The sequence below is a fragment of the Ochlerotatus camptorhynchus genome, unplaced genomic scaffold (assembly GCF_037179485.1).
Source record: "Ochlerotatus camptorhynchus isolate MF236.1 unplaced genomic scaffold, CSIRO-AGI_Acam_v1.1 ptg000442l, whole genome shotgun sequence".
Lineage (NCBI taxonomy): Eukaryota > Metazoa > Arthropoda > Insecta > Diptera > Culicidae > Ochlerotatus > Ochlerotatus camptorhynchus.
In genome coordinates this window covers 148851-174353 of record NW_027040928.1, presented here as the reverse complement: position 1 = coordinate 174353, position 25503 = coordinate 148851, and the positions used below count along the sequence as shown (strand labels likewise).

Genomic DNA, 25503 nt, shown 5'->3' with positions numbered 1-25503 from the left:
AAATAAGCCAAATTAGCTAAAGGTACTTTTTTGCAGCTGGACAAAATGTCAGAGATAAATTTTTGTTTTCCTGATTGAAAGACAGGTATAAGTTTGACGTTGAATGTTTTCTGTAAGTTAAAAAATTTGTTTAGAATCTTCTCTGAAAAATTCAAGTCATTTGCTATCGTGGTTAAAAAGTTACTGCTGATTATGTGTGTGGCATTAATTTCGTGATCATCCTTTACTTTATGACATTGAAAATAATAGCTATTTAAAATATGAATTAAAAATATGGAAATAGGGGTAAACAGGCTAAACAGACTTTTTTTTTCTTTGATTTGTGTGGTAATAGTAGTCTTCACTGTAGTGAACAAGCAACTTTCATATTTTTTGTTTAATGTAAATGCATCATACATTTAGAGTTCCACGCCAAATGACGAATTGGAAGAACTCAACCATCTCCGGATTGCATGAAACTTTGCATAATTGTGTGTAATAGGAAATAATCCACATTTTTGCAAAAAATCGGCCATCTTGGAAACTCAAATATCTCAAAAAGTACATTTTCAAAGATGGTGAAAAAGTGTTAACTTTTGGAACATTTAAAAGCTTTGTATTAGACGTCATTTCGATTAGAAGTGACGTTTTCCTGCTACAATTTATTAAAAAATGTCAAAGATGCCATCTTGAAAAAAAATTTAGATCCAAAATGGCCAAATTTCTACAAAAGTGTGAATTATTGCTATTAACAAAGTTTGATACAAATAGGAGAAAGTCGTGCCAAAAATAATTCAATTTTTTGCTATTTGGCCTGGAACTGTTCTAAGATATATTTTCACAACTGTATACAAAATCTGCTCCTGTTATGATTTAATATAGATTCAGTTATTTTTCATACGCAAGTGAAAGAGAATTTAACACTCCCTGGTACGTATGCTTCTCTTTGAATCATTTAAATTTGACATTTTTTAAATTAACATCAACCAGATGATTCCTAATAGCTTATTTGAAAATCATGACACCAATTGTCAAATAATCCAATGTAGCTTTTGATAATCTCTTCACCACAATTAATCGGTGGCACATAAATTTTCATTTCGTTGATTTATTTTAAAATTATCCAACCATGAAGAAAAAAAAAATTGCCAAACTGAAACCTACTACTATTATTTTGGAAAGTTGACAACTTCCCCTTCAATTTTTAAACTTCTAGTCAAAGGAACCGGCAAAAGGTAGCTCAATCATCCCTTCTCCAGCCAATCTTTAACCACATTTCAGAAATTTGCCCAGAAAATTAATTCCATTGTCGCTGGGAATTTGCCGTAAATCAGCTTAATCCATTACATATTTGTGTCATTCACCGAAACAGCTCAAGTGCTGCTTTTTCCCTAAAGACGACCGCCAACTGACCGAACGGTCACTCTCGAAAAGCGTGTATACTACCGATGCTGGCTTCATAAAACCCACATCAGGACACGTTGTCGTAAATATTGTACACAAAATCCCTTTCGAGAGCCTTATTTGTCAGCTTTTTTCCACGTTTCTATCATCCGTGTATGCAGCCGCATCGTTCGCTCGCTCGGGGACCAAATAATAGTCCTTGTATAAATAAATGGCTGTTGGTCTTTTTCGCCTTCGCTCCGGCTGCGGGACTACATGCACTCACCAGTAGCCCTACATCACCGGGTCCAGTGAAACTGCATTGGAACTGCATTCGGAGGCAGTGGGAAAGTGCAACCCGTATATTCTTCTCAACACGGCCGGTGAGAGTAACTCAGTGACTGAGTCGACTCCGACTCAATGGTGCAAAAAGTGGGGACAGTCAAAATGTTCCTCGAATTTCCAAGAAAAAAGCGAGTAAAATTGTTTAGATTTTCCTCAATATCAAGCAGTATCTCCTATAAAAAAAACTGAAGAACACTCTACTCATTCACTGAGTAACCACACTTTCTGAAAGGTCGAGTCGAATTCGACTCAGTTACTGACTTACTCTCATTGGCCGTGTAGAGCGGTTCTCCATTTTATTTCCGAGCTCGTGCCTGGGAAGAAAATATAGTCTGCGGTAAAAGCTCGGAATCGGAACTGGAGAGCCGTTTTTCCCTTTTTATATTGGACTCCGCAAAAAAAAAAACACAATCCAGCAACATGCTAATGGTTGCACACGTAAGAAATTCCAAATTCAAACAAACGATGCAAACATTCCCGGAGGCAAATAAACACCATCTCAGATTCCTTTCGGTTAACCAACGTTTCCTCGATGTTGGCGTGGAACGATGCACAGTCTTCCAATGATAAAGTTTGATTAAAATGTATACTCCCACATGTTCCATCGTTTCAACCTGAAGGTGGTGCTCTGGTTTGGGTTCCTTTGCTAAGCTTAAGATTACCATCGTGTATGAAAAAATCACGGAAACACCAGAAATCGGCACGTTCCTTGGATGGATGCTGCTGCTATCTGGTGCATATGTGAAAAACATGGATGGTGGATTTTTTACGCTATTCCTGGAATTTATTCTATCCTACGGTTTATGGATTTTTGATTTCTCGCGTTGTGATTTTACATTTCAATAAATTTCATTCAAAGCATATTTTAAATGTATTCGTAAAGAAGTGCATTTTCGCTGGAGAAGTGAAGTTGAGAGGAAATTACTCAACTCAGCCCAAAAGCAATTTCTAGATAAATGATTTTTTTTTCTTGTGTGGCATAGTGCAAACAATGAAAGTTTTCCAGGCAGTCAGTGGAAGGAACCGTGTATATATTTAATGTTCAATAATATTTATCAAAAGGAAAGCAAAAGTAAAGTTAACAGGATTTAAATCTAATTGTCGTCCTATACTAGGCACAACCAGTACAATACTTTCTTTGAACAGATTTTAACAAAAAAGGCAATGCTTCTACTAAAGACTTCTTATTCACTCGACTTTCCATGTGTAACAATTGATTTGATAGAGAATAAACAAACTGTAAAATTATTTAAAAAAATTGACGTATTATTGATTTGTTCACGTTGAAGTCTTAAATAATCGTAGCGCTTTTCTCGTGCCTATTATTGATCATCATCGAAACAGAAAAAAAAACAAAAACTCTCCACTTACCACGTCAATAATTTGCATCAACGTCAGTCCGAAACTGAGCTGCAGCGGATCGGATTCGTTGACCACCGGCCGCTCCAGGGTGTTGTAGGGATCCAGCAGGTCATGCAGCAATTTCTTCTCGTTGTATCCGGCCAGACACACTGTCAGAGTAAAAGGAAACAAGAATACGACACATGTTATCTGGTGATGATGATCGCCAAAAATTGGACACACAACAAAAGTGACAAATGCAAAGAACTTTGTGATCCGCAGAACAAACGGACCCTCGTGTGGTGACGCTTTCTTATCTTTAATCGAAATCATCCCAGCCCCTTCGTAGTGATACTTTACTCCCCCCGCCCCCATCCACCTTCTTGGAAGGAGAGCGGAAAGTGTGAAAGAGTCACTCGGGCGGAAATGTCCACACGCCATTGCCGTTTCCGCAGCAGGCCCTTCAAAACGATGGTTATTACCATTATTGTGCACATAATGGACGAACCCCGACACCGGTGACAACTCGGGCTGGTTCTACCCGGTCCTTGTAGAGCAGTTGCTGGTTGATATTGTGGAAGGTCAAATTGGAGGTAGGTGTGTACGTTGGAAGATGCAAGAATTACCCATTGGGAGGGCAATTGGAAATTGATACCAGTATTTCTGGCACGTCTCAAGGATGAGTGGCTATGGGGAGGTGTGTGTGTGTGTGTATATGTTTGCAGCTAGGTGAGCCTGGGAATTGGAGTATGTAACGCAAAATTTAATAAGCCTCGACGGTCAGCCGTAAAACCAGAGCCATTGAACGGGTCAAGTCTTCCGGTGGCCATAGGCCAGAGGGGCGTTGGCTACGTGCGAAATAATGTTAATTAACTGACAGTGATGTGTAATCGATAGGCCTTTCATTGGTATCTGGTTGCTGATGCTGACCGGAGTTAGGAAATTACGTGGGAACTTCTATCATAGTCATTGCTGTCAGCTTCAATTTAGGGGAGTTTTCACTTCTGGAATGAGTAATCAAAAGTATTGGAATATTACTGTTACAGACTGGATTATTTTAGGCCATGAAAAGATCAAGACAAAAAGCCGTTGGGTAGCCCTTGTTTGCAAAACAAGAGTATGTTGGTTCAATTACTAGGATGTATATATGTGCTCACATATTTAATCTTAAAACTGTTTCATACAATTGCAATGGACGATTTTCGAAATTGTGGTCTACCAAACCCACCTCAAGTGTTCACTCGGCTGTCGACAAAAGCAGGCCACTCTCGATGTGTGCCACGCGATCGTCTGTTTTCTCGGCAGCAACCATTGTGTGGTCTTCCCTATTGTTCTTCATCAGCAGTTCTTTCGGTCGATGCGTCGTCGACTTTGGAAAGCAAACGTTTCGTGATGAGTGTGTGTTGACCACGTTTTGCGTCCATTGCTGCAATGGAAGCGCTTTGCCCCACGATGGCGTAACTGCCATACAATGAAACCACTGGAAGTGACTCCAGTTCTGATGGAGGAGGCTTTTTGGATAGCGGAAGATAGAGTATTTATTGTGTTGTACCTTTTGACTATAGTTTTAAGATTTATTGTATAGTGACCAAGAATCCTCGGCTCTGTAAAGTTAATTCGTTTGAGCCTTATCAAATAAATTAATAAACAACAACAAACCCACCTCAATTCCCACTTCCCGCAAATCAATGGTCTTAAGGCTCAGAGTCATCCGATGTGTCTGAATGCCCCTCAAAGTATTTCAGAGTTATACTACCAGTTAAAAATAGTCCTTTAGATCATTCTAATGGGCTAAAGGGTGGAACAAGCTAAATGTAGTCATCTCAAATTTTGTGCATTTAAAAATATGGTTAACATTGATTTTCAAAGGTGTGTGCATCATGTTTAGATTTGGAATTTTTCATTTAGTTTTTGATATATAGTTACTAAACAAGACAACAAGAATTTTAAAATTCTGCAAGCGCTCTCCTTAAATTCAAATCTTACAATGTAAAAGTTAATTTTAAACAGCTTCCGGCTCAATAATTTTTTGCTGCAAACGAAAGAGATTTGTTTTTCATTGGCGTTACTACGGGTCTATAGCCCTCCTAAAATTAATGTAGCTCCCTCTAGTTACTAAAATAACATATTTTTCTTAAGCATCTAAATCGTTCGCTAATTGCTTAATTGACAAGTTCGAATAATACATATAGCTCCCCCCCCCCCTCTTCTCCCTAGTTACGATCCCGAGTAGATCGACGGATGACCAAATATTCATAGCAAAGTGAGTGACTGAAGAACGATGGAATGAAGGAAAAATTACTTTTGAAGCCAGATAAAAATCCAGCTGAAGCTTCTAGCTACCGTCCAATAAGTTTGCTTTCTTCAATAAGTAAACTTTTTGAAAAGATAATTTTAAATAGAATGATGCTTCACATCAATACGAACTCAATTTTTGCAGATGAGCAGTTTGGATTTCGACATGGGCATTCAACTACTCATCAACTCTTAAGAGTTACCAATTTAATTCGTACAAACAAATCTGAAGTTGCTCTTCTAGACATAGAAAAAGCATTCGACAGTGTTTGGCATGAAGGTTTGATTGCTAAATTGAAAAAAGTTTAATTTTCCACTTTATATTATGAAATTAGTTCAAAATTATTTAACTGACAGAACTCTGCAGGTAAATTATCAAAATTCCAAATCTAATAGATTACCTGTTAGATCAGGAGTTCCTCAGGGTAGCATTCTTGGGCCTATATTGTATAACATTTTCACTTCGGACCTCCCTGATTTGCCTCAGGGTTGCCACAAATCTTTGTTCGCTGATGACATAGGCATTTCCGCTAAAGGAAGAAAGATGTGGAATCGTGTTATTTGCAGCAGACTGCAGAAAAGTTTAGATATTTTCTCTTCTTATTTACAAAAATGGAAAATTTCTCCTAACGCTTCCAAAACTCAACTTATAATATTTCCACATAAGCCTAGAGCTTCCTTTATTATTTTATTTATTATCATATATTGCATTTCACTATATATTTCATAAACATTAAATTTTTAACTTTAATATTCAAATGTATTCTTTAAATTAATGCTGTTTTTAACACCGGCTGAAAGATGTAGCGGCAGCATATCTATTGGAGCTCTTCGAAATCATCGTGATGTCATGGATTCCTTTGCAACATATCGGATGAGATCTTTCCTTTATTTTTCTCGTAATCCTATTTTTTTGTTAGTCATGTTAATTATACATCACGTGTAAAGTGTTACATCCTTACATTATTAGTAATTAGAGATAAAAATATATATTTGCTTAATATAACCTTAAAATTTTAGTGTTACATCCACTTGATATTGTGAGCTGAGGAAACATAGAGCTGCATCTTATTATATGTAAAATAATTATTATTTTCATTGCAGAATATCAACTATTTAATCTATATAAATTTATATTCATTTTATTTCATATTTAATGGTTTGATATATTTCATTTTTCCACAACATATATTTTCATTGTATAAATAAATACTAGCATCAGGGTATCATTTGACCTGGGACTGGACGATGGAGTGGTATGACAACCGGAGTCTAGGAGGGAATAAACACTATCATTTTCTTTATCCTACCGATTCGATTGTGGTGGTGTGAATTCTACTTCAACAGTTTCAGTGAGATTGACGCGCCCTTCTTTACAAACCATCCTGTAGGAAGCTTAATAAGTATTGCGAATTGTGTTATTCGATTTGTTGGATCGTATCGTTGGAAGGAGATTCTTAAATTCCCGTGGATTTCGTGTAAGTGTCTCTGCTTACGGGTCCGCACCTCCGTTTTTGGCCCTTCATACAGCGATATTGTGAATTCAGATCGGTAGCTCAAATTGATCTTGCTATTAAGTGGAGCTGCATACAAGACAAGGGATGGTGGCTACCTTACATACATACATACACATAAGCCTAGAGCTTCCTTTTTGAAACCTAGTAGTAGTCACATAGTCACTATGAACGGAGTTCCAATTTCCTGGTCAAACCAAGTGAAATATCTTGGATTAATACTTGACCAAAAATTAACTTTTAAAGATCACATTGAGGGCATTCAAGCCAAATGTAACAAATATATCAAATGTTTGTATCCTCTTATAAACAGAAAATCCAAACTTTGCCTGACGAATAAACTTCTAATATTTAAACAAGTTTTTAGACCGGCCATGCTTTACGCTGTGCCAATATGGTCTAGTTGTTGCACTACCAGGAAAAAAGCACTTCACTGGATTCAGAACAAAGTTCTGAAGATGATTTTGAAGTTGCCTCCCTGGTACAGTACTGCTGAGTTACATAGAATTTTGAATGTTGAGACTTTAGAACAAATGTCCAACAAAATAATTATTAATTTCAGGCAAAAATCGTTGCAATCCTCAATTGCAACGATTAATTCCCTTTATACTTAGATAAGATTTAGTTTTAGATTTTAGTTTTAAGGTATCAATTGTTATACTGACATGCAGGTTTAAAAAACCTGTTTAAAATACTGAATTGCCAAGACAGGAACAATGTAAAAACACTTAGCTATATATCATAACAACTAAGGCTGGTAAGTTACTGTAGTAACTGGAGCACCTAGGTTAAAATGAAATGTAATTTATTTTGAATTTGAAACAAATGAAGAGTTAAAAAAAAAATTACTATCGTAGCACCCGAGCAATGTCTGAGATCAAATTGAAATCTAAATTTGATGTTGTGATTTCGCTGATAATGATTGCTCAGGTTGCTGTCGTTATGGTCGTTTTAACGGTGAAAATATGAAAATTGAGAGCAAACATATCTTCCTGTGACATCACATTGAAAACTATTTCTGCTATCAATGAGAGCAAACTGAAAACTAAATTTGATATCCGTTTTTCCTGTTGATAACAAAACGATTATTCAATTTGATGTTATGCTAAGGCAATGAAAAAAAAACCCGCAACATCATATTTTTGAAGAACAAAAATATGAAAACAAAATTTTGTATCAAATTTACCAATTTCATAAACTGAAATCAAATTAGGATTTCAGTTTGATGTTGATATCAAAACTTGATTTCAATTTGCTGTCATTTTGATGCTGGACTTTGCTCGGGTAGATATCAAATGTATTAATAGGATTTTGCAAAACTTGAAGGTTCCTCATCATCTTATCTAAAGGGTTTGTAATACTACCAACTTAGAGAAATCCAAAATCATATGGGAGGACTAAGCACGGCTGAAAAGAGTAAAGAAGTGGGAATCAAGCAAGGGAGCCCAATGTCTGTGTTCATTTTCCTTTTAGTTATCCAAATAGAACTAAACAACAAGCAATTTCCGGTGAAGACAAGTATAAAGTAGGGGAAGTGTGTGTAATGTCGGCCTAAGTGTCCCTAATTTGGGCCCATTCATAAATTCAGCAAACTACTAAATTTTCAATAGCAACCAAAAATATCCATTAGTACCGTCGCAGTGACGCGATCATCTAGATACAATTGATAAATAACAGATTTTTAACGATGGGCCCAATCTTAGATCCATAGGCCAATATTAGAGCCATTTCCCCTACTTGGGAATTCATTTGGCGCAATGTTTGGATAGACCGATGACTACGAGACAAAGATGCAAGGATACGATGAAAACTGCAAGGGTGGTACAGGTATACCTCGATATAACGTAACACTATGTTCTGTAAGGGGTCTAATCGAAGCTCTCTATACGGTCCATTGTTAATCTTCGTTGTCATCTGATTGTCGTAATCGTCCTTGTCCATGATAACGACCACGTTGCCCAACTATATATATATACTGCTTATATACAGCTACGAATAGACCCCTTACAGAACATAGTGAAACGCGTGGAGAAAGTGCTGAAGGAGTGCAAATCGATATTAGGAGATGGAACAGGTCGTTTACGGGAATCCAATCCCATCTTACCCAGGATCAAAGGTCTCCCTAAAATTCACAAACCGGGGAGCGAGAGCTCGTGTCTACAGTTGGTTCCTCCACCCACAAACTAGCGAAGTGGCTAGTCACAGAGTTCCAGAGTATGCCGAATCAGTTCCAGGAGTAAAGCAGTTAGTAGCACCCAGGAGTGCGCCCAGCATCTACAATCTTCAGGAGACATCAACGAGGACGAAATTATGGTATCTTTCGACATCACAGCTCTTTTTTTTTCCCAGCGTACCAGTCAAGGAAGCGATCAACCATTTGGAGGATTGGCTTTTAACACAACGAGAGGATGCAGCATGGAGAAACAAGGCTCGGACTATTTTAAGCTAACCAGCCTTTGTATGGAAGAGAACTACACCGTGTCCAATATATTCTCATACAAATTCAAACATCGATTATTTCACATCAGTTATTGAGATTTTATTAGTAATTGTGCTTATTGAAAGGTTATATAGTATGGATCAACTACAGCATATGCTTCGGAATAACACCGCCTTTAACCTTTTTAACCAGCTTCAAACGTTTTTCAAACGCATCGGAAAGTATCGTTTGTGCAGAATATGTAAATAAAGGAGGGACTTCGAGAGATTGAACTCGTGAGAACTAATTTTCTCACAAATTTGATTTTATTGGCTTTCTGGGGACTGAATATACACCCAAAGCGAATTATTTCCACTTCTCTAAAATTCTATATGGATTTTTAACACTTCCTACCAGCGTGTTCTGGAAAATGGTCTGACGATGATTAAACTCACCAATACATTCGGGCCTACAATTCCACACCTTCTATAGAAACCAGGTTGAGCCTTGATAGCTAGCTGCTTGAGGGAACTGATGACCTTGACAAATGTCCAAATAATACTCTTATGGTGCTCCTGAAAAGGACCGTTTTGTAGTGATCGTTGAGTAATGCTGAGCTGAGCACGACGAGCTACTGGCTCCGATTCTAGCCTAGCTGTGGGACTTCCTCCTGCTCTACGGTTGCTTATATGAGCTCTGCAGCTCGCTGCTTGCAGGCAGCCTTTCATTGTTGTTGTTGTTGAAAGCACTCCTGCTGCTGCTGCTACTACTGTTGCTGCTGGACTGGACACCACCACTTACGGTGATTGAATGAGCACCGGTCAGTGGGACCGCATCGAATTCGATTTTAAATGTCTGTGATAGGGAATGCAAATGTTCGATTTTAAATGTCTGTGTTAGGGAATGTAGGTAAGGTAAGTTAGGGAATGCGCTGTTTTCAGACATTGGGTGATAATGTTTATCAACCATTGCAACAGTTGAACATTTGGTATTTTTCAATAGTAAACTATTGAAAATAAACTAAGTGTTCATTTTAGCAGATTGGTGGCTTGTTTAGAATTAAAATCTATCTGCTATTGGTCGAAACCTGACCTCTTTTCGTAATGCTGTGCATTTTGGTTTTTTGAAATTGCGTGGATTCTATAGATCCTGTGAAGATCTATCTAGCCCTGATGTATGTGTTGGTAGAGGGAAAAATGTAAACTTTGCGGGAGACGATGTCTTAACACTCGAAAGCAATTTTGTGAAATATGAAGTAAAACAAATCCTAGCTAGTTCTGCATGATGATTTTGTTTGATTTTATTTATTTGTAAAGTCGCAGGGAAATACCAGCTGGGGATTTGTTTTTTTTATCATAACTCCTTCCTTGAAAACAGGCAAAAACTCACAAACAGGCTGCTTTTTCATGGTATACAGTGTGATAATTCAATAATCAATAAATAGCTAGCTGCTTGCGGGAACTGATGACCTTGACCAATGTCCAAATAAAACTCTATAACAAATTTTTGGTGGCCCTGAAAAGGACCGTTTTGTAGTGATGGTTGAGTAATTCTGAGCTGGGTGTTCAACACGGATGAGGCTGTCGAGCTTTATGTCGTTTGGAGCGAGGGTGACACGCTTGGCATAGATGACCAACCCGCAGCGATTCACGAAGTGCTACTGATTCCGATCCATAGCATAGCGGTGCAGCTTCTTCTTTCTTTGATGGTTGCTTATGTGGGCTCTGCAGCTCGCTGCTTGCAGGCAGCCTTTCGTTGTTACTGGAGAACAATTTTCAACGCCACACGCCGAAAGCACTGCTACTGCTGCTACTAATTTCGACGACCGAACACCACCACACAGTGGTATGGTCGTTAGGAGCGTGTGGTTCTGAGTATGGCGATGAGTGTGCAAAATATTACGCAATTCCATCCTCCCTATTCGCACGCGCCAGAGGATCGGAGGCGAATGCCACTTTGACTTGTTTCGCCTACTTACTACTCTATGACGACTGTGCTGGGGAAGCAGCATATGCATGTAAGTAATTGGTGGATTTGTTAATTAATTCAACGCTTTTGGACAATGCTGGACATTTGCCAGTTTTTCAATAGTTTTTTGTTAAAAATCAGCATTCGGAAGCATTGTTATCGATGCGTTGCCATATTTCTGATCGATTGGTGATAAAATTATTGAAATTGGACCAGGGGCAGCTGAGTTATTAACGTTCAAAATCTTTCTTAATTTGTTACATGTTCCATTTTCGGTTTTCACAAAGTGTACCCCCATATAGAAATCAAAGACGTAGTCCTAAGTCAAAAAATTATCCTCTATACTTCCAACCATTCGATCCAGCAGTAAATGGCCGCCTTCCACCACATGATTCATCGGATACAGACTTTTCCGCTCAGCGATACAGGAATGGTTAAGGAATTACAGTACATCTTCGAAACAGCGACACTCAACGGATACAAGGAGACCACAATCCAGGCAATCATCGATAAAAAAGCAAAAACTCTACAAAGGAGATTATTTACAGCAGCTGAACGCTTGAAACGATTGTTCGTTCCATTTGATCACAATATTACTTGTAAGCTAAGAAAACACAGCTAAAACACTTCGGATTAGATTAAGTTTTCACCAGTAGACACAACCAGTTGAAATCATTGTTAGGATCCATTAAAGACCCAGTATTTTTTTTAGGCAAAGCAGGTATATATAAAATAAGCTGTAATCATTGTAACAAAGTATACGTAGGACAAACTAAGAGAACATTAGCAACTAGATTTTAAGAACATATAGGGTGGGTGAGCCAGTAGTGGAGGTACTAAGCGAAATTATTAATTAAAAAATAAATATACGATGTACACACAATTGTCATACGTAAATCTATAGCTTTCAATCTCTTTTTTAATAGAAACATATTACATTGCAATAAAATTGCATACAATTTTAGAAAACTTATCCTCCATTAATAGGAACACTGTTCCAGTAGTTGTGGTAGTTGCTAACTTTGGTTCCTATAATAGTGGAATGCGTTGGTTTCTTATGGGTTAAACTATTATAGGAACACTACCGCAAGTGAAAATCTTAAGGAAAATTAATGACTTTCCGTAATTTTTGGGCTAATTTTAAGTTTGTAATATGCAAATATGATTTATTTTAGGACAGCTACCGATGAAACATAATCTTATCCGGATCCTCCTCACTATTCCGGCACAACCTCCATACCGCAACTATAGTTACACCACTATTACTGGAACACCTACCCAAGCGGAGGTTAATAAGGCCAAAAAGCAAGATGAAAAAGACCTAACATATGATTTCAAATCAAAGGTTGCAGAACACATCTTCACAGAGGATCACCAACTATCGACGGAGGACATCACGATTTTACGGACCGTATCTACACCATGGAAATTGGATATTGCAGAGAGCCTCGAGACCAACAAGAAACGTAATTCAACTTTACCTAATAGGGATCAAGGAAACGGACACACATGGCTTTTCAAGTTACTACCTAGGACACATCAACGAGTGAGCAGCGGAGTACCTGTTCCTACAAGAAATTAAATTTAAATTTACCTAGCTTCTATGTGAAAATGTACCAGTGTTAATATATATTCGGTAAAATGCGATATTTTTCTTCAGTCGAGTATTAGTACAAGAAACTGAAGAAGTCTGCACATTGTAGACGAAATACGCGTATCTGTCAAGGATAAGCAAATAAGGTAGTGGAATTAAATGGAAATAACTAATCCTTCTCTCTCTTTATAGAAAAAAAAAATGTGTTTCACAAAGTTGCTTGAAATTAACACAGTTACATCCTTTGCTGAATATAATATGTCTTTATTTTAAAAAGCAAAGAAGATAGTTTGGGAAAATCAATTAATTTGAGGACTACCCTAATGTTTACAGTCACCAAAAGAAGGGACATATCAAGCACAAAAACTTCACCAAACACACGTCTAAATATTGAAGCAAAAGCTTTAAGGCTTCTATTCCGTCAACATTCCTATTCTGCACTCTGTGCATTGTCAAATGACTTAAATTTAACAAAACTTCATGGAAGGGGTCAACCGTAAATTCGTTTTGGCAAACAGTAGAGTGAACTTGACAATATCAGGGCTTCATGTGACATAAAACAGATAAATAATTTAACAACATTGATTTTCTACAATTAATGTGGTATGACTATGTACTTGTTGCTCGTTCCACTCATAACGTCACACGGTACAAACATGATTGATTGCAATGCTCATTGTCATACATTCGCTGTTATTTGTAATTGTTGAATAGAAACCGAGCAATTTTCAACGGGTTCGTTGGTCTAGGGGTATGATTTTCGCTTAGGGTGCGAGAGGTCCCGGGTTCAAATCCCGGACGAACCCACAATGATTCTTTTTTTTTGTGTGTCATCTTCATCACTCGCTGAACGTGATGCTACTTCTTCTATTCAGTAGTAGTATTCGTTGATGTATGATGATATGACATCGTCACCCAATTTACTCGCTCTTCACGTTCGCTCATTTGCCCTTGATTTGAAACGTGTTAATTCATCATATCACCATAATCCATTTAGCCTTATCTAGTTCCCGAGTGGCTAATTCCGTCCATCAACTGGTTGCCCTACATTGATTGCCTCCTACCCCCCGTTTCTTGTCCACCACCACTTCTAGGGAGGGAAAACTCGCAAAAGGAACTGTACTCAACAGTTGCATTTGTGACTTGTTCATCCCATCAAACAGGCGAGTGCTAGTTGAAGCGAGAAAAGCTCATCGTGTGCCAACTCCACTCTTCCGTTCTCTACCGCCCCCCCCCCCAGGCCCCCCGCGCACTCTAGCTCTTTCTCTAGCAAGCGAAATCCGAAGAAGACGCCGATGAAGGCAGAAACTTGTCTAATCTCTCAGCCATGCAGACAGGCAGCAAGTCATATCTACCATGCTACACCATCTCATCCAGGCCATCTTCGCCTTCGGGCTCTGCCCAACAGGGATAAGGATAACTAATGAGAAGCTCGTAGCCAGACGAAAACTAGGACAGAGCGTTGTCGTGCTCGTATACAGCCGTCATCGTTGTGTCGACTCGTGACTGCCAAGAACCAGGACCAGGACCGGGACCGACAATACCAAGTAATCCTCATCCGTCCTAGTACGACCGAGCTCAGCGAATAGGAGGCAGGATGAGTGAGATAATTTCTTTGTTTTCCGACCAATATTGGTCGCAACCGTTCGAGTACCGTTCGTCTTATCCTTTCGGGTGAAAAAATCAACTCATCGAGAAGGGGGGAAAAATAAGTGAAGATAGTGACTCTACTCGACCGTACGCGAACCACGCTGAGAGCCAGACCATACCCAGTATACGAGAGCTATTATTATCGCCAAGCACTGATTTTTTTTGTACGCTCTCCCTCGGGATGGACGATAAGATGCGACCTTGTTTGCGTTCTATTTCTGTTTCCCGCGCGTTTAAATTTAATCAACACGTTAGACAGGGGCAGAGGAGGCACTCCGAACACGACGGAGAGACAAAAGAAAAAAATCTTCGTCTTCAACTAACACCCACACCTCGCACAGCGGTGACCTCAGCGTCTCAAGTCGAGCGAAATTGGGTTAAGTTTTCATCTTTGGCACGTGGGGGTGATGGGAGTATCGATGCCTTCTGCCCTCTGGAGTACAGTACAGAGTCATGGGGATGTTTTTTTTTTTTTTTTTTATCTTCGTTCTTGTTTTCCTTAGGGAAAGTCGATTTATGTAAGAGGTGCCTCTGCTTCTCCGGAATACGTGTGGTGACAACAGAGACTTGTTCACGCTGCTCGTTTGAGTACGGTACATGTAGAGTGCTGCAAATGACAAGGGGGCATTCGCTGTGAACAAGAGTTATTGATTAACAGTTTAAGATGTTCTTGTGATGTTAAAATTTGATAGAATTAATTATTAATTTTGCACCTTATAACAACAATTTGCATTTATTTCCCGATTAAAATGTTACGCAACAATAATTTTCCTTGTGAAACGATACCGTAATCCGGGGGCAAAATTGATCACTATTTAACGTAAATATCGATAAAAATTTCTACAAGGAACTAGATTGAAAACAAAAGGGAATTTAAATCAGCAGCTATGAGGGCTCCATCGTCCTGAATGATTTCTTATAATATTGGATGTTTTGTTAATTTTTAGGAAATTTTTGAAATCTAAAATTTTAAAATGTTGAGGGTGGAATTGATCAACCTCTCAAATGGCGTCCTAGTATATTTTAAGTAATTGTTCTTAACAAATGTGGGTACCCTGAATCAGATTCAGATGCTAAAACCCTTGTGTGAAAAGTATTTTCAGCAGAAACGCCAAAAAAAGATGTCTTAAATGCACAGTTGCGCCAAAATGCATGAAATTATAACGTTTGAAAAATGGTCGGTATAATTCGAAATTCTATCACTATGAGCATTTTTTAAATTGTTTAATCTCGTGATCCCGACCACATAGAAAGTTCTAGTCTTCAGCAAAGTTGTTCAAAAGGCCAGGGGCGTTTGAAAGGTAGACAGCTTGATTCGAAATTCTATCACTACGTTGGCGCTAGTGTGCATAAAAAGTCGAGTATATTCATGCACATTTATCTCGTGATTCCGATCTGATAGAAAGTTCGAGTCTTCAGCAAAGATGTTTAGAAGACCAAGGGCGTCCAGAAGATGATTAGTATTGTTACGTGTCGCTAGTGTGTATGCCAAATTGAGCATTTTTGTAATTAGTTTATCTTGTGATCCCGACCTCCTAGAAAGTTCGAGTATTCAGTAAATTTGTTCAGAAGGGCATTGCTGAGTGCTTAGTTTGTTTCAGAATTATGTCACTACGTGGTGCTAGTGGGCATGCAAAAATTTGGAATGTATCGGAACTGCGAAGTTTGAAATCGCTTGAATATGAAGAGAATCAGTCCTGAAAAGCTTGGAATCACTTCAATACGAAGTGATCTGATTCACATCTGAACAGTTTAGATCCACTTGAATGTGAAGTGGATCAGACCTGAAACATTTGGAATCACTCGAAAATAAAGTGAATTCAAACTGAACAGATTGGAATCGCTTGAATATAAAGTGAATTCAAACTGAAAACTTGGGTATCACTTGAAAACACTACCCGTCATAAGTATGGAATCGCTTAAAAAAGTATTGCAACACAGACTAGCATGCACGAATTCAATTAAGTTCAAAACCACTTTTGAAAGTACTGAATCACTTTAGGAAAGTTCTGAATTACTTCGGAATGTACTGAATCACTTCAGAAGTGTTCAAAATCATTAAAAAACTGAATACCCAAGTAACAATTTGATGCTTAACAAGTGTTCTTTCAACAATTTTAATTCAGTCTTAGTTTGAACAATTGTTGTACATAGACCACGTTCACCTTTGTTCAGCTTTTAGACATCTAAATCTGGTGATTTTAATCAGCCGAAAGCTTAAATAAAGTAATATAATTTTTAAGCTGTTTAAGGCCTTACATAATCGTATTTTTCCACCCTTGTTCAGCCTGCTATTTTTAGTTTTAAAAGTCATGGAAAACCGCTTCATATTTTATAATTGCTATGGAACTGTTTGATCTTAATGCTGACAAATTGGAATTACATAAATATGAAAATGAACAAAAAATTGAGAGTAATTTACAAGTAAACTTCAAATGGCTTGTGTGAAGTCTGTTTCTAACCAAATGAGTTGTAACTTTGGGAGGCTAATCACGACCCGATTTGAAACCATTTAAGCACTGTGGAGCGAAAAAGTCAAATTTTGCATCAGTCTAGTGGCCATGTCGAAGGACAAATAGCGACTTACAGATAACAAATAAGTGAGTTAGTAAGTAAGACATTAACACTTATCAAAAATAGATGAAGTAAGATAATGTCGATCAGGAAAGAACAAAGCACTACCATGCTGTACATAAATTGTTTATATGAAAGTTATTCAAAACATCAATTTACCTTGCGCCTGACATCCACCTAGCCAAGCACGTTTTGCACGAACTACATAATACTTTTGGAATCCACGGTTCGTCAAAGTCTCCAGGATCAATTTTAAAATAAAGCCTGTATGCAGTTTGCAACGAACTTTTGAGGATCATTTTTACACTTGAATTCACGTTTTGTCGTATACATCGTTAAGCAATGTTAAAGAAAGAAAGCTGTCAAATTGAGTTGTTTGCGTTAGGTTCTCGCCGAGCGGTCTCACAAACACTAGCGTAAATTATATTGTTGAAAATATCCCATTTAATTTTGCGTGACAGCTGGTAGTGTTAGTGAAATGCACCGTATGCGTACACGTCCGCAGAAAGGCTTACTGGAAGTGGTGCATGAACCTAGGAGCGGGACAACGGCCAATCTTGGAACATTCAATTTCCATGATTTTACAAAAAAAAATCATAACTTCGACAATTTCCAACCGATTTCATCCATTAAAGGCTCATTTTCTCCAGTTTTTAATGGACTTTAAGAATAAATTATGGAATGATTTTTTGAATCTTTTTATCCCATTAAAAATGTTGATTAAAACAAGATTTTTATGGAAAATTCGCAGGAAAAAAAATGCTGTAAATTTTTAAATGACTTCAAAATTAAATTTTAAATCAAGACATAATATTTAAATGAACGATAGCAAATTTATTTAGCTTCATTTTCATAAAAAAAGATTTAAAATTGGTGCACTAGTTCCAAAGATATTGACATTTTAGTAATCGTACTTTTGCCCAAAATTCAAAAAATCAAAAAATTTGTAGATCTCAAAAATGGCTCTACTTTTATTTTTTCTGACCACGGCATTGAATTCAGCGTAGGATTTTGCATTAGAAACGTTGGTCAACCACTAAAGTTCACACTTTTTATGTTGTTTTGTAAACTAGTGTTATGAGCACATCCATGGTCACACTTGTATAGCTTGTGTATAGTTGTTGTATAGTGCTCATAATTATTAAACAAATAATGCTCATGCTCATAGTAGGTCATACAAGTGTATCCGCGGCATAAGTTTTAAAATTACCTCTGCATTTCGGAATTCAAACCGGCAATCACTGATCTACAGGCGTCTACCATACCTACTGGACCACTGAAGCATATGTGTGTGTCAAAAGGTATGATCGTTAACTTGAAGGAGGTTAAATCTAAGTTGAATAATAGCAACCGGAAGAGTGTTGTACAGTAATGCAAAATTGTAAACAGCAAATCTCGACTACTTTTTCAAAGGGACGTATCAGCTTTTGTAAACAATGCATTTGATCGTCGATTTGGAGTAACTGGTAGCTCGCCCACGCATGCTAACATTACCATCCGATAGGGGACCTTTTCCACTACCTGTTAGTGGCGTTAGTAATCGTGTGCGAGCTACCAGTTACGCCAAATGGACGATCAAATGCATTGTTTACAAAAGCTGATACGATTTACTGATGACAGTAAAACATTCCTCTCAATTTCAAGTATAGTAAACAAGTGCGCGATTTATTTAGACTGTCGTTTGGATGCTGATTTAGTGCCATTGTTGGATTATATTTTTGGAATGTGGTCTGAAAACTCAGTTCAATGAGTGTATACAACTAAGTCAAAACACAGAAATACGTCGTTACAGTCCACTTCTACCTGAAGATATTCCTCAAAAGCTCCTATTCCTTGTCTCTACTGTTGGTGCTGCTTGGGATTAGTAAGGTAGGCACAGTGAATTAAGAAAAATTAAAATTGCCGGAAATGCAATGCGTAGAACTGACGACATTTAACAATTTTGTGCAATATATTCAAATTATTCTATCAGGCTATTACAATATTCGTAGCGTATTGCTGATTTGTGGAGTAGTGTTAAGCTTAAATATGTCTTGTTCAGTCTTTAGTTCATCTTACTTATTGAGGTTGAATTATGGGGATACAATTCGCTTTATGCACTACTAATCAACTATATATTCAGCCTGGTGTTAGTCAGCTTCATACACCTTAAATCAACTAATAATCAGCTTCTGTTCTTACTGTTCAGCTTGAATTGTTACTTGGGTAGCTCCAGGAAAGTATTGAATAATTTAAGAAAAGTAGAAGGGTCTGTGTCTAGGGGCACGAACGGAAGCTTGACGTAGGACCGCTAGTGGACGGAACAAATGTGAACATTTAGTTCTTTTAATTGATCAATCATCAATTATCTTAACTTTTTCCGTTTTATATTTGTAAGCGTATCAAATTTGTAGTATTTATTTCAAAGAGAAAGTTGATGAAGAGAATCGAAGAGACTGTCAACTTGAGTATTTTCGATTCATCTTCCCGACTTTAAAAGGTGTATTTTGATTTTTTTTTGTTATTTATGAATTTTTAAGTTTTTGCATTTTGGTATTAAAGTGTATTTAATTCACCCCTCATAGGATTTCCTTCCGAATTATATGAATGGGGCGGGGCGGAAAGTATCGTTTGTGCAGTATATGTAAAAAAGGAGGGACTTCGAGAGATTGAACGTGAGAGCTAATTTTCTCAAAAATTTGATTTGTTTGGCTTGAACACCCAAAGCGAATTATTCCTACTTCTCTCAAATTATATAACACTTCCTACCAGCGTGTTCTGGAAAATGGTCGGACGATGATTAATCTCACCAATACATTCGGGCCTACAATTCCACACCTTCTATAGAGACCAGGTTGAGCCTTGATAGCTAGCTGCTTGCGGGAACTGATGACCTTGACAAATGTCCAAATAATACTCTTAACAAATTTATGGTGGTCCGTTTTGTAGTGATGGTTGAGTAAGCCTTTCGTTGTTGTTGTTGAAAGCACTCCTGATGCTGCTGCTGCTGGACTGGACACCACCACTTACGGTGATTGAAAGAGCACCGTTCAGTGGGACCGCATCAAATTCGATTTTTAAGTCTGTGTTAGGGAATGCGCTGTTTTCAGACATTCGGTGATAATTTTGATCACCATTGCAACAGTTTGACATTCGGTATTATTCAATACTGACCTATTGAAAATTAACTACGTGTTCATTTCAGCAGATTGGTAGATAAATTTCCAATCGTTTGGCTTGTTTAGAATTAAAATCTATCTGCTATTGGTCGAAACCTGACCTCTTTCCGTAATGCTGTGCATTTTGGTTTTTTGAAATTGCGTGGATTCTATAGATCTTGTGGAGATCTATCTAGCTCTGATGTATGTGTTGGTAGAGGAAAAAATGTAAACTTTGCGGGAGACGATGTCTTAACCAGAGGTGGCAACAGTACATTTTTTGCAAAACCATCGTCCAGAGCAAAACAAAACAGCCAGCACACGGGCGGTCATGTATTTCTACATTACAAGCAAATGGTGGAGATAGAGAATAGGAAAAATGTCGTAGCCCATTATTTTTCAAACAGTTTATTGAAATTACATTTTAGCTGCAAGCTTGCGTGTGACAGTAAATTATTAACTACCTTATTTACGCATGATTTTAACATCTAAGCTTATGAGTGGTTAGTATTCGTTCTAATTTCATAATTCCATGCAATGAACATCAAATAAATGCTATAATTGGCCAGAAATCAGCAAAATTCTACATGACATAAATTTATGTCGCACGCGTCGCTGGTCTTGTCTGCTTCATTGTGTGCAAATGTTCTGTCGCCTGCAGAAAACAGTTTAGAAATGTCATGACATTTTTCCGCTTGCCAGTTTGTGTTTGTGTGTCTTCACTATGGTCATTGCGGAAAGTATTAAATGTTATGGAAAAAACGTTAAACTCCAGTACCCGTGCCACCACTGGTCTTAACACTTGAAAGCGATTATGTGAAATATGAAGTAAAACAAATCCTAGCTAGTTCTGCATGATGATTTTGTTTGATTTTATTTATTTGTAAAGTCGCCGGGAAATACCAGCTGGCGATTTGTTTTTTATGATAACTCCTTACTTGCAAACAGGCAAAAACTCACAAACAGGCTGCTTTTTAATGGTATACAGTGTGATAATTCAATAATCAATAAATTATCTCAACATTTAGTGGCAAATCATTCATAAATTTTGGTAACATACAAAAAATTCTACAATCCACATCAAATGTCATATGTAAGCTCCGATTGAAACAATCTTTTCGACGTCACTACAAGGGTGATTGATTAAACGAAAGAAACGAATCGTGCGGAATGAAAGCCGAGAAAAAACTAATTGCACCAATATATTCAGGCCAACAATTCCACACCTTCTATATACAGGCTGAGCCGTGATAGCTAGCTGCTTGCGGGAACTGATGACCTTTGACCAATGTCCAAATAATACTCTTTAACACATTTTTGGTGGCCCTGAAAAGAACCGTTTTGTAGTGATGGTTGAGTAATTCTGAGCTGGGTGTTCAACACGGATGAGGCTGTCGAGCTGTAAGTCGTTTGGAGCGAGGGTGACACGCTTGCCATAGATGACGACCCGCAGCGACTGATTCCGATCCATAGTATAGTGGTGCAGCTTCTTCCTCCTTTGATGGTTGCTTATGTTGGCTCTGCAGCTCGCTGCTTGCAGGCAGCCTTTCGTTGTTACTGAAGAACAATTTTCAACGCCACACGCCGAAAGCACTGCTACTGCTGCTACTGCTGCTACTAATTTCGACAACCGAACACCACCTCACAGTGGTGTGGTCGTTGGGAGCGTGTGGTTCTGAGTATGGCGATGAGTGTGCAAAATATTACGCAATTCCATCCTCCCTATTCGCACGCGCCCGAGGATCGGAGGCGAATGCCACTTCGACTTGTTTCGTCTACTTACTACTCTCTGACGACTGTGCTAGGGAAGCAGCATATGCATGTAGGTAATTGGTGGATTTGTTAGTTAATTCGACGCTTTTGGGCAATGCTTGACATTTACCTGTTTTTCAATAGTTTCTTGTTGAAAATCGACATTCGGAAGCATTGTTATCGATGCGTAGCCATATTTCTGGTCGATTGGTGATAAAATTATTGAAATTGGACCAGGGGCAGCTGAGTTATTAACGTTCAAAATCTTTCTTAATTTGTTACATGTTTCATTTTAGGTTATCACAAAGGGTACCCCCATACATATAGAAATCAAAGACGTAGTCCTACGTCAAAAGTTCGGAATCAATTCAGGAAGTATTGAAACACTCTAGAAAAGATTTCAATCATTTCAGAAAACACTGCCCAACAAACAATTTGTGCGGATTATAAGCTGGATAAGCCATTTTTTTTTAGCTAAAGAAGCACATTTTTGCAGGAATATGCTCTTATTCTGCTTCCAATGTTTGTTGCGTTATTCACTTCAGAAGAGGAAAGCGTTGAATCGATTCAGAAAAACTTATAATTACTTCTGAAAGTACTAAATCTCTTTAGACATGTTCGGAGTCACTTCGGAAAGTACTGAACTACTTCGGAAACGATTGAAATTATTTCAGAATTATCTGAAGAGTTTGAAATCATTTCCGCAAGTACTGATTCACGTTGAATAGAAATGAATCACTAAAGAATAGTTTGGAATCACTTCAGAAAAGTTCGGAATCATTTAAAAAAGTACTAAATTACTTTAGACATTTTGGAATCACTTCAGAAAATATTAAATTATTCCAAAAATCTTTTTTATCACTTCCGCAAGTACTTCATCACTTTGTATAGCACTGAGTAATTCAAAAAGAGTTCACAATCACTTAAAAAAGAACTGAATAACTTCAGAAAAGTTCGGAACAGTGTTGTGAACAGTGATCGGTTAAAAAGCATTTCAATGTGTTTTATTATCAGCATCCTTTTCGTCAAAACTGTTATTAGGCGGTTGGAAAGCTGATTCTGATTGGATTGGAGGCGGATTGTGTAAGAGTTTCTATGAAGGAGATGCAACAGTCTTCCAAGTTTTTGATTCACGGGCAAGCCATCGTTTATTTGGTGAGTTAGTTCCTGTTTATATATTCACCTGTTTCGGTTTCTACAACTTTGTCTTAGACATTATTTTGAATAGCCGCTTTCGTGCTGTATTTTGATGAGAAATCAAATGTCGAGTGCGCTATTGTCAAAGGTTGGGAACGAGTGGGTATGGCCAAGTTCCAACAAAGATTTGCCAATTGGTTCATTCGGCAAGAGAGTCGTCCTAGTGCTTTTTTCTGGTTTTAGACGTTTGATGTTTTGTACCTTAAAGTTCCATTTTTGTGATCATGATTTGTTTGAGAATTTTTGAACTAGTTTGGAAATAACCCGGAAAAGTCTTGGAAGTGCCTTCGGTTCATCAGAAGTGCAGTAGGACAGTAAGAGTACAACATTAATTAAACTGGCTGAGATCTTCCCTTTATTTTCATTTATATGTTCTTAAATTTATAGTCTATTTTCGATCTATTACTCTCTACTGAAATCTAGCTCTAGAACTAACTAGAACTTTTCCTGTAGATTGATTAGATACCCGTTTTGTCAGTTTTTACACAAGGGAAGATAGAACTAGGGTTTCTTCCTCCTTTTCTTTTCTCCTACGGCCTTTTATTCCAATTTTCTCTTTTCAGAAAGCGAGTAATGGCGCTATAACCATAAGCCATATAGAGCTAAGACAAGAGTTAGTGCCTTTGCCCCAACCACTCGAGGAAAATCAAGCATCATTTAACTTTTTTAGATTAGATGCTCCCAACGACCAATCATTTATAGATTACAATACAACGGAACGTACGGTACGAGATGTCCACGTTTCATCCATTTATTGGATTCTGAAGCATCGTGTTTAAATGTTTTTGAATCATCTTGCCCCTTAAATGCTGCACAGTAGGCCTGGCCATTTTGATATATTTTGCGCATCTCTGATGTACAAAATATACCAAATAGACAAGAAAAAGGATGGAGGTATATCTGTCATTTTCCAGGATGCTTTCATGAACCTGCTGTGTTGGTGTTAGATTAGATGTGATTAGACTTCTGGGTGGGGATGGGGGGGTACTGAATCACTCCATACAATTTCGGTATTACTGAGGAAAATACTCAATCAGTTTATAAAAGTTTTTTTTTAAATCACTTCTGCAATTACTGAACTCCCGCTCATCGCAAGTCGGCCCCATTTGCATTTTTGGCAAAACTGATTTTTTTTTTTCAATGAATATGGTAGCTAATCACGCATACATTCATAATACTGGATCAACTCAACAACTTTGTTCTGGAAAAGTTTGAAAAAATTACCAAACGGGTTGTCCCATTGCTTAAGAAGCAATGGTGAGAAGCAAACTTTAAACGCGTTTTTCTTGGCTTGCAGATTTGTGCTATGAGACGGACTTACCATGAGCGGCAGTGAATCACTTCAGAAATTACTGTATCATTTCAGAAAAATTTAGAATCATTTAAGAAAATCCTTGATCTCTTCAGAAAAAAATCGGAAACACTTCGGAAAGTGCTAAATTGCTTCATACAAGTTTGGAATCACTTAAAAAAGTACTTAATCACTTCAGAAAAGTTCGGAATTACTTCGGAAAGCACTGAATTGCTTTAGAAATTTTCTAATTACTTTAGAAAGTATTACATCATTCCAAAAACATGTGTTATCACTTCCGCTAGTACTGCATTATTTCGGAAAGAACTGAATTATTTAAGAAAAATTCTGAATCACTTCGGAAAATACTGAATCACTTCAGAAAAGTATTAATCATTTCAGAAAGTTCGGAATCAATTAACATGCACACTAGCACTACGTAGTGACAGAAATCCGAACCAATGTCCACCCTCCGAATACCTTTGCTTTTATGAACTTCTTCGGTGAAGACTAGAACTTCCTAGGTGGTCGGGATTACGAGATAAAACAAATCCAAAAATGCTAAATATGTCATGTACACTAGCGCCATGCAGCGTCTGAATCCCGAACTAAACTGCCTCCCTTTCGGACGCCCTTGGTCTTCCGAACAACATAGCAACTTCACTCATTGTAATCTATCTTGAGCAGTTGGTGGTCATCATTGAAATAAATATCCTGAGGATTATTTCCACATCTCGGCCAACGAATTTCCCGGATCGAAGTAGGCCACGCTGTGAAAATGACGTGTTTTTATTTTGCTGCGTCGTTTTCGTTCTAGTGAAAATGTTATAAATTTACAATTTCATTTTTAAAAAGTGTTAATTTGAAACTACAGAAGTCATGTTGAAAAGTGCATTAAGTGAAAATTTTCAAATTCCTATGCGTTGCATGTGGTGTCGGCTGTTCTAACCTACGCGTAGCTACGCTCAGCTAAGTTTATTTACCTTTTCGTTCCTCTGTCCTCGATAGGAAATATCCATCTCATTCAAGACGATCATTTTAAAACTTACTAAATACGCGTCAAT

General features: G+C 37.7%; 1 protein-coding gene and 1 non-coding gene across 3 annotated transcripts in view; one reads left to right on the top strand and one right to left on the bottom strand.

Annotated features, from left to right (window-relative positions):
• LOC135711780 (neuronal acetylcholine receptor subunit alpha-7-like) overlaps positions 1-25503 on the bottom strand; it is a 321984-nt gene that overhangs the window by 200865 nt on the left and 95616 nt on the right. For both annotated transcript variants that reach the window (XM_065234748.1, XM_065234749.1), the window contains exon 2: positions 3079-3218. In XM_065234748.1, the coding sequence (XP_065090820.1) occupies positions 3079-3218 (140 nt within the window). The remainder of the gene's footprint in view (positions 1-3078; positions 3219-25503) is intronic.
• Positions 13573-13644, top strand: TRNAP-AGG (transfer RNA proline (anticodon AGG)). The gene has a single exon. It is a non-coding gene; the product is annotated as a tRNA-Pro (tRNA).